Source organism: Taeniopygia guttata, chromosome 1A (genome assembly GCF_048771995.1).
Source record: "Taeniopygia guttata chromosome 1A, bTaeGut7.mat, whole genome shotgun sequence".
NCBI classification, from domain to species: domain Eukaryota; kingdom Metazoa; phylum Chordata; class Aves; order Passeriformes; family Estrildidae; genus Taeniopygia; species Taeniopygia guttata.
The window spans coordinates 132,177-147,201 of NC_133025.1; the positions used below are offsets into that span (position 1 = coordinate 132,177).

The 15,025-nt window shown below is 47.5% G+C and overlaps 3 protein-coding genes across 12 annotated transcripts in view; 2 read left to right on the forward strand and 1 right to left on the reverse strand.

Moving 5' to 3' along the window:
• Nucleotides 1-1,020: 1,020 nt before the first annotated feature.
• Nucleotides 1,021-13,255, reverse strand: LOC100225533 (guanylyl cyclase-activating protein 1-like). Of its 2 annotated transcripts, none has more exons than XM_030261683.4 (5): nt 13,086-13,255; nt 11,322-11,687; nt 6,099-6,248; nt 4,350-4,440; nt 1,021-3,392 (listed from the first exon to the last, which is right to left on the reverse strand). In XM_030261683.4, exons 2-5 carry the CDS (start codon nt 11,517-11,519, stop codon nt 3,265-3,267), a joined length of 567 nt encoding a protein of 188 aa, XP_030117543.1. In that variant the 5' UTR covers nt 11,520-11,687; nt 13,086-13,255; the 3' UTR covers nt 1,021-3,264. The 2 variants fall into 2 exon arrangements, with proteins under 2 accessions (XP_030117543.1, XP_072773946.1); XM_072917845.1 differs by having other exon boundaries at nt 13,061-13,255.
• LOC115492608 (acrosin-like) lies at nt 8,113-9,295 on the forward strand. The gene is made up of 3 exons (XM_072923995.1): nt 8,113-8,258; nt 8,295-8,379; nt 8,751-9,295. Exons 1-3 carry the CDS (start codon nt 8,119-8,121, stop codon nt 9,150-9,152), a joined length of 627 nt encoding a protein of 208 aa, XP_072780096.1. The 5' UTR covers nt 8,113-8,118; the 3' UTR covers nt 9,153-9,295.
• Nucleotides 13,256-13,275: 20 nt separating the features above from the next.
• The window catches only part of GOLGB1 (golgin B1), a 36,498-nt gene continuing 34,748 nt past the window's right edge, over nt 13,276-15,025 (forward strand). For 4 of the 9 annotated variants that reach the window (XM_030261644.4, XM_030261648.4, XM_030261646.4 and 1 more), the window contains exon 1: nt 13,277-13,423. The gene's annotated coding sequence lies outside the window, so the exon portion shown is untranslated. Of the gene's footprint in view, nt 13,424-15,025 lie in introns of all 9 variants that reach the window. The other 5 variants (XM_030261649.4, XM_030261645.4, XM_041720508.2 and 2 more) reach the window with 5 other exon arrangements.

Consider the following 15,025-nt stretch of genomic DNA (forward strand, 5'->3'; position numbering starts at 1 on the left):
CCCAGATGGAGGACAGGCTGCCTATTGTGCTGTCCTCCATCAGCTCCCTTCTGTGACATCAAGCCCTGGGCTCTCCTCAGGTGCTTTCGTGGGGTTTGGCAGCTTCAGGTCTGGTGTGAGCAGAGGGATTCTTTGCTTATCTCCCCTCATGAGCAGAGCATGCCAGTCAGTTGTGCTGTTTTACATGTGCCTGACCCACAAAGCTGCAGGAGACTGAGGACTTGTAACAGGTGCAGGACAGGTTCAGAAGGAACTTGGGGAAAAAACCTCTGTCTTTCTCAGTCCAAAGGGGCAGCAGAGCTCACATCTGCTCACAGTAATCCTCTGGAGGGTGAAGCAATGTTTGTATAGAAAGATGACTGTTCCGTAAAATTCCAAAATGTGGCTCCTTCATGGATGCTAGAGGTTGCCAGCAGCAGGTAACATACTCAAGTAGGAAGTCCTACTGAGGAGTCATAGAGTAGGAAGACCTGCTGAGGGGTCTCCCTTATGCTCTCAGCCTATTTCCCTGAATGTCTGTCAAACTTCCCTCCAGTCCAGCAGGACTGCTCAACGAAGGGTCCCAGTAACAGAACACTGACAGACTGGTCAGGCACAAGGGTTTCAGCTTTCCCAGGGTATTGACAGACAAACTAAATAGTGAAAGTCAAAGAAATCTTCCCTTCTCATGTGACAGTTCTCCAACCACGAGGCTGTGATTCCTTGCAGAAGCTCTAAGACTGCAGACATGCACATGCCAGTAGGGCCTGAGCCTGCCTAGAAAACTGTTGGTAGGTACTCCAAACATGATCGCTCACTCTTTCACACTCCGATGACAGTACTTACTAAATCTCCCTTACTAAATCTTCCCTTCAGTGAAAGCCCAGACACTTTGTCCAGAATACTACTGTGGAGGGTGGACCCTGGCTGGATGCCAGGTGACCAGCAGAACCTCTCTATCAATCACTTCCCTCCTCAGCTGAATAAAACATAAAAAAGCTCATGAGCTGAGATGAGGACAGGGAGATATCAGAGGAAAAAGAGGGAGAAATAAACTGAATTTATTACAAATCAAAACAGAGTAGGGTAATGAGAAGTAAAACAAGTCTTTTAAACACCTTTCCCCCTTCCCTTTCTCTTTCCCAGGATTAACTTTATTCCCCATTCTCTCCCTCCTCCCCATCAGTACTGCAAGAAGATGAGAATGGAAGTTTCAGTCAGTTCATGCCACTGCTTCCCCCTCAAGAAGAGGAGCCCTTGTGCTGCTGCAGCATGAGATCCCTTCTACAGGAGACAGTTCCCTGTTAATTTCTCCAATATGGGTCTTTCTCATGGGCTGTGGTTCTTCAAGACCTGCTCCAGCGTGAGGTACCTTCCCTGGGGTCAGTCCTTTGGGAACTGCTCTGCAGAGGGTCCCCTGTGAGGTCACAAGTTCTACCAGGAAACCTGCTCTTCTCTCCACAGGCCCACAGGTCCTTCCAGGACTTGCTCCAACATGGGGCTCTTCCACAGGCTGAAAGTAGATTTGTGCTTCCCTCCTGCAGACCACCATGTACTCCAGGAGGACAATCTGCTTCACTATGGCCTGCATCATGGGCTGCAGGGAAATATCAGCTCCAGTACCTGGAACACCTCCTCCCTCTCCTTCTTCGCTGACTTCTGTGTCTGCAGAGCTGTTTCTCTCACATATTCTCAGTCTTCACTTCTCTGGCTGCAATTGCTTCCGCCAAATAACTTTTCCTACTTAAATATGTTATCCCAGACATGTTACTACCATGGCTGAAGGTCTCAGGCTTGGCCAGTGGCATCGTGGGGCTGGCTGGCATTGTCTCTGCCAGACATGGGGGAAGCTTCCAGCAGCTTCTCAAAGACATTCCTGTAGCCCCCCTGCTACCAAAACCTTGCCATGCAAACCAATACACATATGTACATCACAGAAGCCTAAATATAAGCAAGAATAATTCCAGTCTAAAGTTTTATTACAGGTCTGCACATACTTCCTCCTGCACAGGAAAAACATGCCAGCTATGGCATAGGCACTCTGTTGAACATTTCCTGCATTCTTCTTTCCTTCTGGTTCTCTTCCCAGATTCAAAGGAACTTCTGATCATGACCTTATCTAATGAACAGTGAACAAGACACAGTTTGCTGAGCTTCTATCCATGCGGCATCACTCTTCCCATCATGTATAAAATCAGAGTCATTTATGGCATCACTGATCTAGAGTATCAGCTTCACTCCAGCATTCACATGAACAGCAAGATTCACAAGTCACTTTGGTGAGTTGTTTCTTTTGATTAGATTGGCTCCTCAAGGACAAGAAGAAAGACCAATAAAGGATGTGTGAGGCAATTACATTAGGATCATCTTCAAATACTTCATTTATAGAGTCACAGAATGCTTTGGGTAGGAAGGGACTTCAAAGATTATCTTGCTTTAGCCCCATGCCATGGGGCTAGATCGGGTTACTCCAAGCCTTGTTCAGTGTGGCCTTGAACATTCCCAGTGACTCAGTTGTATGAGAGGAGAATAAGTAGGACCATGAGTATATAAAAGATTTGATCTCTCAAGTAATTCTTCTGCTTTGGAAAACTGAGTAGCATATTTTCTCTGGTTACAGAAGCTGCTCCAAAGTGTTGACTTGTTTGCTAGGGTTCTTTGATCACAGAAAGCCCAAACAGCTGCATCTGAGGACAGATCTGTCACTGCCAGACTGGTTTTTCTTTCAGTTCTTGTGATCTTATGACTAAAGCTGCATCTGTAGAGACTACCAAATCCAAGCACATGTGGTATGGACAACCATGCTGCTGTTTATGAACCAATACCATGACAAGACCAGTGCAAGTTACATTCTTTTGCTAGTTCCTACACTAATAATGGCTTGAAACTCTTCTATGTCAGAATATTTCTTCCACACTCCACCACCCAGTTCTGCTAGTGCTCTTCACAAACTTGGCGCTACTTTTAGTTTTAGTCCATTTCAAATGGATAATCTGGGACACAGAATAAAAAGGAAATTTGTGTCCTGAAATTTGGCCTTTAATTTTTACAAAGACAAGTCAAATACTGCCACCCAGATTCAGTTTTTCTGAACCTGCCTTGCATTTAGGTGGCTAAGCTTCAGTATTTGTACAGGAACATGCACTCAGATACACAAATATAGTAGAGTGTTTCTGTTCCTACTTCCATATTCATGTTTGTGGAAATTTTGTTTGGAAAAATGCTGTCTCTCCTTCCTTGTGACACCCTTCTGTCTATTGGCACGGCATTTTCTCCCAGCTCGATTTATACACTATGCCGACGGTTGTTTATCATGGCCACAATGTGTGACAGGTCCAAACTTTTCATCATAACCTCCATGAACTCCTCATCTTTCCTTGCTCCCTCCACAAATTCATCCAGAGAAAGTTCACCTGTGTCAGACACAAACAAAGGGCATCAGAATCCACATCTGACGGGAAAAGGAGTACAGTAATCTAACTTTAGAGACCATTTACTATATAGGCACTGTCCTAAAGACCTCAGAGAATCTTCTTAAGCTTTTATGAAACATCCCCAGTATCCAGACAATAGCTGCTTCCTTTTTTTTCCCCATACAAGGGAAGAGGTACATAAGAAAGAGCAATAGAAGTGGGCAGCAAAGGAGTGGCATCATAGCATCCTTTTTGGCTCAACCTGTCGTAATACTAACCTGCCCTATACTTGCTGGTTTTCAAGATAAAGGAACTGACAGAAGGAGGCTGTGACAGACATAAACAAATTTTTATGTCTTAGGCCAAAAAGCCCTTGTACAGGGAAGCAGCTCAGCAGAGTTATTCTGGAAAAACAAAAGAGCCTGTCAGAAAGTAATGAGCACCTGAAGTAGCAAGGAAATAGATACCTCTCAGGGACATACAGGGACCACAGTGACACTTGACCAACTTTTGACTGAGCACTTCATATTCTTGCTGTACTGTCTACAGTAGACTCAGTGAAGAAACTCTGAACTTCAACATTAAATGGCAGTTTTTCCTTTCCATACTGAAGTACTTAGGAGAAGCTGGGGCCATTTGATAGTATTTCCCACTTCTAGCTGGCATGAGCTACACAGCAACATACAAAAAAGAAAACGAAACACCACTCCAAAACCCCACTACCAAAGTCATGTGGACAGAACAAAGCTGACATCAGTACAGGGAACAAATCCTGTCACACTGATTATTGTATAATGCCAGGAGAAAAATCCTTTTTGGTCCATGGAGAAAGTATTACTGGCTGAGAATGCAAATAGAAATAAAATATGAAGTGAAGAGGCCTAAAGTTCAACCAAGAAAGGAAAAATTTGATGTAGAAGAGACTTTTTGAGCTGGATGACAAAGCAGGAACCTTACCATCGCCATTCACATCAATCCTGTCAAAGACTCGGTTGGTGAACTCTTCTGCACTAGTTTCATGGTCACCACCATTAATAGCTCGAATAGCCTAAAATAAAAGAGCAAGAGTAAGGAGCTGCCTGAGTACTCCCAGACTGATTCCACATGTCAGCATTGATTCAGAATAAGACAGTCATGCCTGGTACCTTCACCATACAAATGAACCAGTACCACAGGAAAACAAAGCACAAATCGTCAGGCCTTATAGATGGCACTGAAGGGTGCAAAGGGAACATGGCTCTGGAGCATGGAATGAGCAGCAAAACCCAGCGGATTGGCCTAATTCTGCTTAGCTACAGTTTAGATGCTGCAGAAATGGCAGACTCCAAATCCACCTAATTGATCCATTTTGTCCCACTTTGTGACCCTGCGGTACACCAAGCCTCAGAAACTCTGTCAAACACCTTTCGCACTAGACGTTATGAAATTCCTTTGTTATTTGCTGTGGTAATTTATTTCTATTCTTACTTTCACGATTTCCATTTATATACTCCTCCCTGTGTGTCTGACTTCTCCTAAAGCTCACTGGAAATGCATTTTTGTCTTGAGAAACTTTAAGCCTTATCCACTTCTGTTTGCTACAATTCTTCTTATTCATAACTACGTAGTGCAAGGTCCTCTTTTCTTTCAATGCTAATTATTTCCTTTGTTTAAGGATGTCCATGAAATATGTGATATCAGAGCCTTTATACGGATTCTAAGACTATTAATTTTTTAGGTTTTACCCTTTGGTATTTGGTCATTTTATTAATTTTTTTTTTCAAATGCTATTTTACTGAAACTTATATCTTAGCAATTTTGTGACATTACCAAAAAAGACAAAGGACAATAAAGATCTTGCCACCAGTTGTTGCCCACAGGACTTGTTTCTCAAGAGTTCTGTGTTAACTATTGCTATCTGTTGCTTCGCTGTAATATCTGAGTATTTCTATTTAAAGCTACTAGTAGGAGGCTGTACATTACTACAGGTATTGCTCAGGTCTCTTTGATACCCAGCTCTAAAATTCTTATCCAGATAAGAATGCAATATTAACATCTTATTAGTGCTTTATCAAATAAATTTTATGACATTTCATATTCAGAAATGTTATTTATTTAAGGTCATTGAATCTTTCCTGCATCTTGGTCATTTCCCATTATCTGCAAAATAATCCGAATTTGCAGCACAATTTATTCTGAGATATTCATAGTGATCTTTATGCCCATAATCCCAACCCCATCCACAACAGCTATGTGCATACAATCCCTTCAATTCTCAATCCTTTTTCTTCAGGCTATTCGACAGAGTCAGAAATGTTTTATTATATTGATATTTAGGAGCTGATTCTAAAAAGCAAACTGGGAGTAGCTCTCCAACTTCTCATGGGGAAAAGGACATATGAAGGATACATTGCAGAAATAGCAACTGACAGTCACAGGGTCTGAAACCTTGGAAAGTGCAATTTAGGTCTGAAACCTTGGAAAGTGCAATTTAGGTCGCAGGCAGCTAAAACAATTTTATGGTTAGCTATGCTGTAACATAAGCTGTGCTAATAAAGAATCTGTCAAGTCTGCTTATTGCATTATATGGTGGTGGGGAATTCTCCTTAGAGAAGGAATGCTTTTAAAGGTCTCAACCATGATCATCCATATGGGAAACAGCAAAGGTCTTACTTGTAAGATTTGTCTTTAAGGAAAGAGGCTAGAACACAACTCCTGTAGATTCACCTTGATGATGTTGAGCAGTTCATGTCGATCAATGCAGCCATTGCCATCTACATCATAGAGCTTGAAATACCACCGCAATTTCTGCTCCATCTTCCCTCGGAGAACGAGGCTGAGGGCAGCCACGTATTCCATGAAATCAATATATCCATCCTGTCAGAAAAAAAAAAACAACAAAATTGTGACAGGAGTAAACTGAGGGAGTTAATGCACTGGAGTTGTTTCACCTTATTGCTCTTTAGATTCACGGCTGAAAGAGAAAGGCCAACAAGTGGCACAGGGATTTTGACTTGGGAAAAATCTTCTGTGCACAGACACATTTCTGTAGCCACTAAATACCTGGGTTCCTAAAGTTATGACCTAGTAGAGAGAGGCTCACCACCTGCAGTGAGGGAACCTGTCGCTCCTCGTTGTCAGCAAGAACAAAACCACCTCTGTACACCAAAGATGACTACCTTTGGCCTGCTGGGAGAGAGCACTGAGCCCATCCCATGGGCTGCAGGTTTTCTGTACTAGTCTGCTCTGCCTTTGTGGGAAACTCTGCTATTCCACTAAGCCATAGATCTCCATTCTGTGGAAAATAATGTGAGTGGGAATATGTTGTGAAATACATAGAGTGTGATTTGAAAAAATGTTCAGTATTTAAGTTTTTAATATTTAATTTCTTGACTCTACAAAGAAAAAAGTTCTTGTTTCTTCTGCAAGAAAAATGCCAGTTAGTAAAAGTTCATCGGCCCTAGATTTAAAGCTGACTAAAATTGGAAGCTGTTAAAAACAAACTACAAATAAAACACACATCTAGGTCAAAGATTCTGAATAACAATAATTCTTCAACAAATAACAGATCAAAAAAATGAGACTTTCAATTATTAAGGTATTTAATAAAAATCAAATGCCTTTCTGAAATGGATGCAAATAAACATATGTAAAAGGTGAATGTAGGTGAATTAGCAGAGCACTGCTGTTTTGCAGTAAGGATCACCACATTTAAAATATTCATTCACGGTGGGAAGAGGGGTTGACAGGCTGAGAGAGTTGTGGCTGGTCAGCCTGGAGAACAGAAGGTTCCAGGGAGACTTAGGTGCCCCTTCCAGTACTTCAAGGGGCTTAGAAAAACTCTGGAGGGGTACTTTGGACAAGAGCATGCAGCGATAGGACACAAGAAAAACGGCCTTAAGCTGAAGGTGGGCAGAGTTAGATTAGGCATTAGGAAGGAATTCCTGACTGTGAGGGTGGGCAGGCCTGGCACAGGGTGCCCGGAGCAGCTGTGGCTGCACCTGTATCCCTGGCAGTGCCCAAGGCCAGGCTGGACAGGGCTTGGAGCAACCTGGAATAGTGGATGGTGTCCCTGTCCATGATTGGGGTGGCACTGGGTGGTTATTAAAGTCCCTTCCACCCAGACCATTTCACGTCTCTATGACTCTGTGCTGCCCCTCCCTGCCATGCCCAGCACTCAGAACTGTCCCCTTTGTGACAGCATCCCTGGCCCGGGCACTGTGAGCATCACGAAGGCTGTGGGGGCTGTGGTGGAGCCGCACTAGAGGTGCCACCTTGGTTCTGGCTGTGCCACCTGTGCTGGCACCGATGGCTCTTCTGCGGCTGCTCGTCCTGCTGGCCCTGACCGGGCCTGTGTGGGGCTCCTGGGACACCTGCAGGTCAGTGGTCCCACTTAGGGGGTTCCCTGTAGGGGCCCCACACGTTTCCCACACCCAGACCACAGTATTCCAGCCTCAGCCCCTGGAGGACGAGCCTTAGTCCCTGGACAGTGCCCAGCTACTGTCTGCCAGGCACAACCTGTCTGCCAGGCTGTAGTAGAACAGATGGGCCCCCTGCGGGTCCCAAGTCTTCCTGCCACTCAGCACTGAGCAGGAAGGGACAACAGGGGACTTCCAGCCTGAGTTGCAGCAGCCACTGAGCAGAACAGCGATGGCTTTGTGTTAGAGAAGGGCCTGCAGGCTCCGGCCCATGGCCTCTGACCAGCTCCATGACTTCTGCTGCTGGCACGTCCCATGTTGTGGCTGGCATGGGTGTCCAGCGAGGGGCCTGGCCCAGCATCGTCAGCATCCAGGCCACCTGGGAGAACGGCACGTGGCACATGTGCTCGGGTGTCCTCCTCAGCTCCCAGTGGGTGCTCACAGTCGCACACTGCTTCGCCAGGGCCGGGTAAGAAACGGTAGGGACAGAGATGTCCCCGGGGCTGGGGCAGGTGCCCAGCTCACAGCACCATGTTCATGCTGACAACCTGTGTGCTGGGTACCCGCAGGGCGGCATCGACACCTGCCAGGTAGGAGTCCCCCATACACAGCCCAGTCTGTGCCCTCTCCACCCCTCCCCTCCCATCCCCTCCCGCGAGTCACTGTCCTATGTCCCTTTGTCCCCAAGGCCTGTTCCTGCCCACAAAGCCCATCCAGTGCTCTCAGCAGACCCAAAGTGAAGGTGTGATGCTGGAACATCTGTCTTCTGCACATCTGGGACCCATGTGCAGAGATGGGAGAGCCCCTGACCTGTGCTGGGAATGAGGACCTGGCAGGGATTGGGGGAGAGGAGCCAGCCCCGGGACTGGGGAGAGGAGCCAGCCCCGGGACTGGGGGAGAGGAGCCAGCCCAGGGCTGTCAGCAGCCCCCCACAGTCCCTGAGCCATCTCTCCTGGCACAGGGAGACAGCGGGGGTCCCCTCGTCTGCAAGGACAACAGAGCTGACTACTTCTGGCTGGTGGGATTGAACAGCTGGGGAAGAGGCTGTGACAGAGCCAGGCACCCTGCAATCTACACCTCCACTCAGCACTTCTACAACTGGATCCTGCTCCAGACGGGCCTGAGCCCAGCAGAAAGAGCTGGTCCAGCACCAAAGCCAGTCGTCACCTCGGCCCCTGAGGAGGAGCCTGAGGAACCAGAGGAACCAGAGGAACATATCAACTTGACCCCTGAGTACAGCCAGAGACCAGCAGTGACATCCTCGGGCACGTCACTGCCCATGGCATTCCCCCACCAGATCCTGGTGCAATTCCGGAATCTGCTGCAGGAGTTCCTGCAGTTTTGGAAGGACAAAAAAGCCTGAGCAGCAGTGGGATGAGCAGAATGCAGGGCTACAGCGGATCACAGCAATTCCTGCTGGGCCAAAGGTAGCCTTGGGGCCAGAGGCTTCTCTGTCCTGCCCATGCTGCTGCGCTGTGGCCACAGCGATGCTGACGTGACTGAGGTGTTGAAGTAAAGTTTCTGTGCTCACCATCAACCATGTTTTCAGCCCTGCTCAGTGCACCTGCAGGCTCTCAGAGTCCCTGCTCTGTCTGTCCATCTGCTGTGCTGTTCACATTCATTCTTCAGCCCGGAGAGGGCTCCAAGGAAACCTCAGTGTCCCTTGCAGTGCCTGAAGCAGGTTATAGTAGTGGGAGAGAGCGGCTTTTTGCATGGGCAGGGCATGACAGGACAAGTAGGAATGGATTACATCTAGAGGAGGGGAGATTGGGATGAGGTGCTGGGAAGGAGTTTTTACTCAGGGGGCGACGAGGCCCTGGCACAGGGTGCCTAGAGAAGATATTGCTGCCCCTGGATCCCTGGAAGTGTCTACGGCCAGGCTGGACAGGATTTGGAGCAACCTGGGAGGTGGTGTCCCTGCCCATGGGAGGTGGTAGAATGAGGTGACCTTTAAGGTCCCTTCCAACTCAAACCTTTCTATAATGAGATGATTGCAATTTATAAAAGAAGAATATTGAAAATTTATCCCCTTTCTCATTATCAAAGTTTTCAAAATCTGAAGATCCAGAGAGTAGACGATTCCATTCATCATGTCTGTATTTTAACAGGGTGGATTTTCCTCTGGGTGCTCTTGTTCCTTGCTCTTGTTCATGAAAGTATCTTAGATTAAGTGACTAACTGTTAACAGACTACGATTAACTGATGTAGGTCCATCACCATGAGTTGCCACACTTTTACTTCATTCCTCCTGAGATCACTATCACTTTATTTAGATGGTAACTTTTCTGACCAAATTTTAATTTAACAACCTTCTTATTAAATTGTTTACTGCATCTCACAGGTGAACTCTGGCATGCACAACACCCTTGAATACATTTTAAATTCCTTGAACATCCTAAGAAGGGAGAGAGGTGAAGTAAAAGAAAGACTTGTGCAAAAGCTGTAAAGATTTTGCTTTACCTTATGAAACTGCTTCTCGTCCCTGTTATCCTGGGCACAGAGGACTTTGGGGTGAGAAAAGATGTTCTTTGAGGTCTGCAGTTATTTCCAGACATTACATCCACCACAAGACTTCAGCTACCCTAATGGAGCCTATCTGCTGCTCTGCTTAAGAATTTTGAAATATTCCTAAGCATTCCTTAACTCCTTATGCTGCCTCACATGTCCAAAGTAATAGTACTTTGTTGGTCCCAAAGCTTTCCTTCTTCAAGACTGACTCTGTGATTTCCCTGGTTGTCATGCCTCTGTGACTGGATCCTTCTTGACTGCATTTTAGAACCTTGAAGCAGAGAGTAAAGCTGAATTTTCTCAGAATGCTATAAACCCAGATTTCTTTGTCATTAAGAATTCAGGTCTACAGGCATAGGCTGAAATACATATGGATAAAACTCAGGCAAAAGTGAGGGCCATTGCACACGCTTAAAGGAATTATGGGGGCTACTCTTTTCTACCAGCACAGTTTTTCTCACCCGTCACAATGAGAAATACTGCCCACCCCCTCACTCCAGCTTCATGCTGCACCTACCAGCACCAAGGACAGCCACAGACATTGTCTACCCATGCAGTGTTAATTTCAGCTGCCAAATACCTGGAAATTACTTCTCTGTGAATGCTATAATGATTTCTATTGTGTCTGATTCCTGTGGTCTCCACAATCTCATACAGCTATATTTTTTCATAATAAGAACATATAAGAAGAATAATGAAATTAGCATTTTCCTAGTTAAAGAAGGCCAAGTCAAATAATCAGCAACAGGAATTTTCAAAATTCAAATATGAACATGCATGAGGTAGTTAGATAATCAGGTGTACCTATGTTTATGTCATCTATGTTATTACCTGTACACAGTCATTTGCTCCTTACATTTAGCTACTTTACATAAGCACCCCTTGGCAGCTTTCCCCACCAGTGTTTGCAAGAAAATATTTATGTTCTTTATGTTTGCAAGAGAAAGACAAAGACTCTGAAAGTGCAGGAGTTGGATCACTTCTAAGTAGCACAAAACAGTTAATTCCTTGACAGAGAACTCACCTTGTTCATATCAAACGTGCGGAACATCTGCTCAATGTATTTATTGGCCTCTGGATCCAGCCCTCGAAGCCCAAAGAATTGCTTAAATTCATGCTCTGTCAGCTGTCCAGAAGGACACTCCGTCATGAATTTCTTGTACCAGTGGTGGATCTCGACAGCCTGTAGATCATCCACCGTGGAGCTGCTGTTGTTTCCCATATGTGTCTGTGGTCAGAAGGATGATGCTACAGGAATGATCCTCTTCCTCCTGTGGCTCTCACAGCACTGCCTGTTTGCTCCTGTCCATGCTCAACACCAATGTCAATTATGTGAGGGATCTGACTTTCCACAAGCCAATTATAAATGTTAATCTTCTTAGAGGCTGATCTACAAACCAGAAAGTTTCAGTGATACAAACAGTCTTCTTAGAATGGAAAGGAGGTGCAAGATAATCTAGCAAATCACTGCTATTTTAGGAGCTAAAGCAGAAAGGGTGAGAAGGTTAATCAGACACTGGCATTGGGAGCTATATTGGTTTGGTAGACTACACTATTTTTAACCTTGATATAATTATACGTGAAGATAAGAGGAAATGTCCATGAGATGTGAGCTGTGAGGTTAAGTAAAGATCTGCTCTTCTAAGTGGATTTGAGAGTCTGTTTTTTCAGATACACGTGTTGAATAACTGAGTGTGTAGGACCAGAAAGTGTTACAGAAGTGGCCCAGTACAGGAGGGAGGTTATGTGGGAAAAAGCTCACCTCCATGCACACAAAGGAGCACAGAGGAACAATGCAGGGGGACCCAAATAATCCCCTGGTTTGGCAAATCCAAGAACCATCACGGAAGTGCAGTCAACCCATGAAAGGCTCAACTGCACAAAGAGGAAGGAGCAGAGAGACAATCACAGGCTGGGGGACACAAATTACCCAGTAAGAGAAATAAAGGCCCTGTCCCAGCTCCTTCTAAATCTGTTGCAGGGGAGCCACTAGAGCCTTGGGCCTAGAGGTGGCACCCATCATGATGAGTTGGTAGGAGGGGTTGCAGAGGACTCCACAAACTGTGTACTGCCTAGGGACATGGAAAACACTGTGGGGTCCAGGGAAAGAGCATTTGGGGACAAGACTCACAACCGGATGTTTAGGAGGGGAAAAGAAGGTGGGGAAAGGGATGGGTCTAGGTGGTATGGGAATGAACAAACATGAGAAAATGGAGGCAAGGGGAGCAAAAGGGGCTGGTTGCATGTAGAATGGTGCAAATCAGTATGAATGTGTATCTATGCCTTGGGCCTGGTCATCACAGTCTTTCTTGTCTTCTAACACTTCTACCTCGTTTCTTTTTTCTGGCTACACAGAGCTGTGCTCTGGGCAGATGCATGCATGGGGATTTAAGTGCCCACAACTGGATTGAGTAGGACCATGTCAGTCTATGATCACTAGTAAATATCAAGCCAGACTAGCCAGCAAATAGGCCAAGTAGTCTGTGAAACAAGTGTGTGTGTCTCTGTTAGTGAGACCACCGGAGTAGCTGACTATTGGACTATTACGCCAAGAGTTGTAATACCAGAGCAGAGGACAACAGTGCCCATTTGCACGAGAGCAGGCTTGGATCGGACTCCTCCGGAAGCTCTCAAGGCCGGCTTGGAGCAACTCGGGAACGGGCGGCAGCGCCAGGCCCCGGCCCCGGCCCGTCCCCGGGCCCGTCCCCGGGCCCCGCCCCGCGGCCCCGCCCCCGCGGCATCGGCCCCGCCCCGGTCGCCCACCGGCCAATGTGAGCCTCCGTCTCACCAACGTTTCGGTCCGGCCCGAAACGCCGCAACTGATTGGTCACTGCCTTGTTTTAGGGTCGGAACGCACAGCGTGCTCGGGATTGGTCACTTTGTGCCATGTTGCAGGACAACCATGGCGCCGAGGCAGCTATTGCCTGGCCATCGCGTGTATCTTTCAGCCTCCGCAGCTGATTGGTTTCTCTGCGCCGGGGGCGGGGCCCCTCCGGAGGCGGAAGTGGCGGCGGCGCGTTCCGGTGATGAGGTGGCGCGCCGGAGCGGTCCGGCGGCGGCGGCGGCCCGGGACCCTCGGCTGGTCAGAGCCGCCCCTCGGCGCTGACCTCCCCCACCGTGCTGCAGGTCAGTGCCTCCCCTCGCCCTGGGTGCTCTCTGCCCGCACCGTACGGGCTCCGCCGCCCGGCTCTCGGCAGCAGCTGCTGGTCGGGCTCCTTTCGTGGCCATACGGGGCCGGGACGGGCTCGCAGCTCCCGGGGCCCGGCCCGTAAGGGGCAGCGGGCCGGGGCAGGCCTCTGCTCTCGCTCTGGGCTTCGCGTCCCGGCCCGGTCCCCCCACGCCGATGGGACGCTGCCGGCGGTGCCTCCGGTACCGGGAGCGCAGCCCAACGGGGGGAGGTTGGCACTCCGGGGGCCCGCCGGTGGCGTGCGGTCTGGTAGATCTGCAGGGCTGCTGGGGCCCCTTGGCGCTGCCCGCCGCTGCTCCGGTGCTCCCTGTCCCGCCCGGCTTCTCTTGGAGCCCCTCCGCACAGCGTGAGAAGTTTGGCCCAGGGCTTGTCCACAGCAGCAGCGCTTTTAATGAGTGTTTGACTTTAAACGAAGGGAAATGCAAGGAATTAGCTTCATTTATGTTTAATAAAGTTATAGTAGAATAGATTAGGGAAGAACATGGTAAAATCTTTCTTTGCTGTGGCTGATACCTAAGGATAGAAATGTGCTCCTTACTGCCGGCTGTGCAGACTATCAGTGGGCTTCGACTCTTTGGGTCAGGGATGTGTATTTCAGAGGAAAGGAGCCTCCTCCAGATCACTGCTGATCTGTAGTTCCAGTGTTCAAAGTAAGGTCTCCCCAGCAAAAGTTCATTAGTCACAGGAATGCTGAGCAAAGGTGGAGGATGTAAAGGATCCTGGCTCACATCCTGAGCTCTGTGAGGGTCTTTGTGTTCTGCTGTTCATTACAGAGGTGGGAATCTGTATGCCAGTGTGAGCCTGGGAGAGCACCAGTCTTGTCTCTGAGAGCACTGTTTACTTTATTGGGGTCAGGCAGTGGAACACAGATTAACCTCTGTCCTTTCATGTTTGGCAGTGTATAACACCAGGATATTCTTGCCACAAGCCCTTGAGGCTAATGCACAATTGAAGACAGCCACCACCCTCTGTGCAGGCTGTTGGCTTTGGGACAATTTAAAGCCATGTTACACCTGCTCCTGGTTTTGTTCTCAGGGAGGGCTCAAAGAAGGCAGAGCCAGGCTCTTTACAGTGTTGCCTGGTGAAAGGATGAGAAGTTGTGAGCATGAACTGAGACACAGGTGATTACCTTGATCATCAGGAAATAATTCTTCACTCTGTGGCTTACTGAGCACAGGTACAGGTTGTCAGGGAGGTTGTGAAGCCTCTGTGCTTGGAAATATTCAGAAGCTGCCTGCACAGCTTCTGTTTGAGCAGGAAGCTTAGACCAGATGACTTCCTAACTTCAGCCAGTCTGTGGTTCTTTGATAAGATTCTCCTTGTGACTTTTATCTGTTCATTTATTTATTATTCATACTGTCCTCCGCTGAATTTTCTACAAGTTCCCACCTCTTGTTCTGGGGAGCCCAGAAGAGGACACATAACTCCAGAGGTGGCCTCACCAGTGCCTGGTAGAGAGGAAGGGTCGCCTTCCTTCTGATGCAGCCTGGGATTCTGCTGCTGGCCTCTGTCATGAAGGGTGCATTGATGGCCTAGGTCAG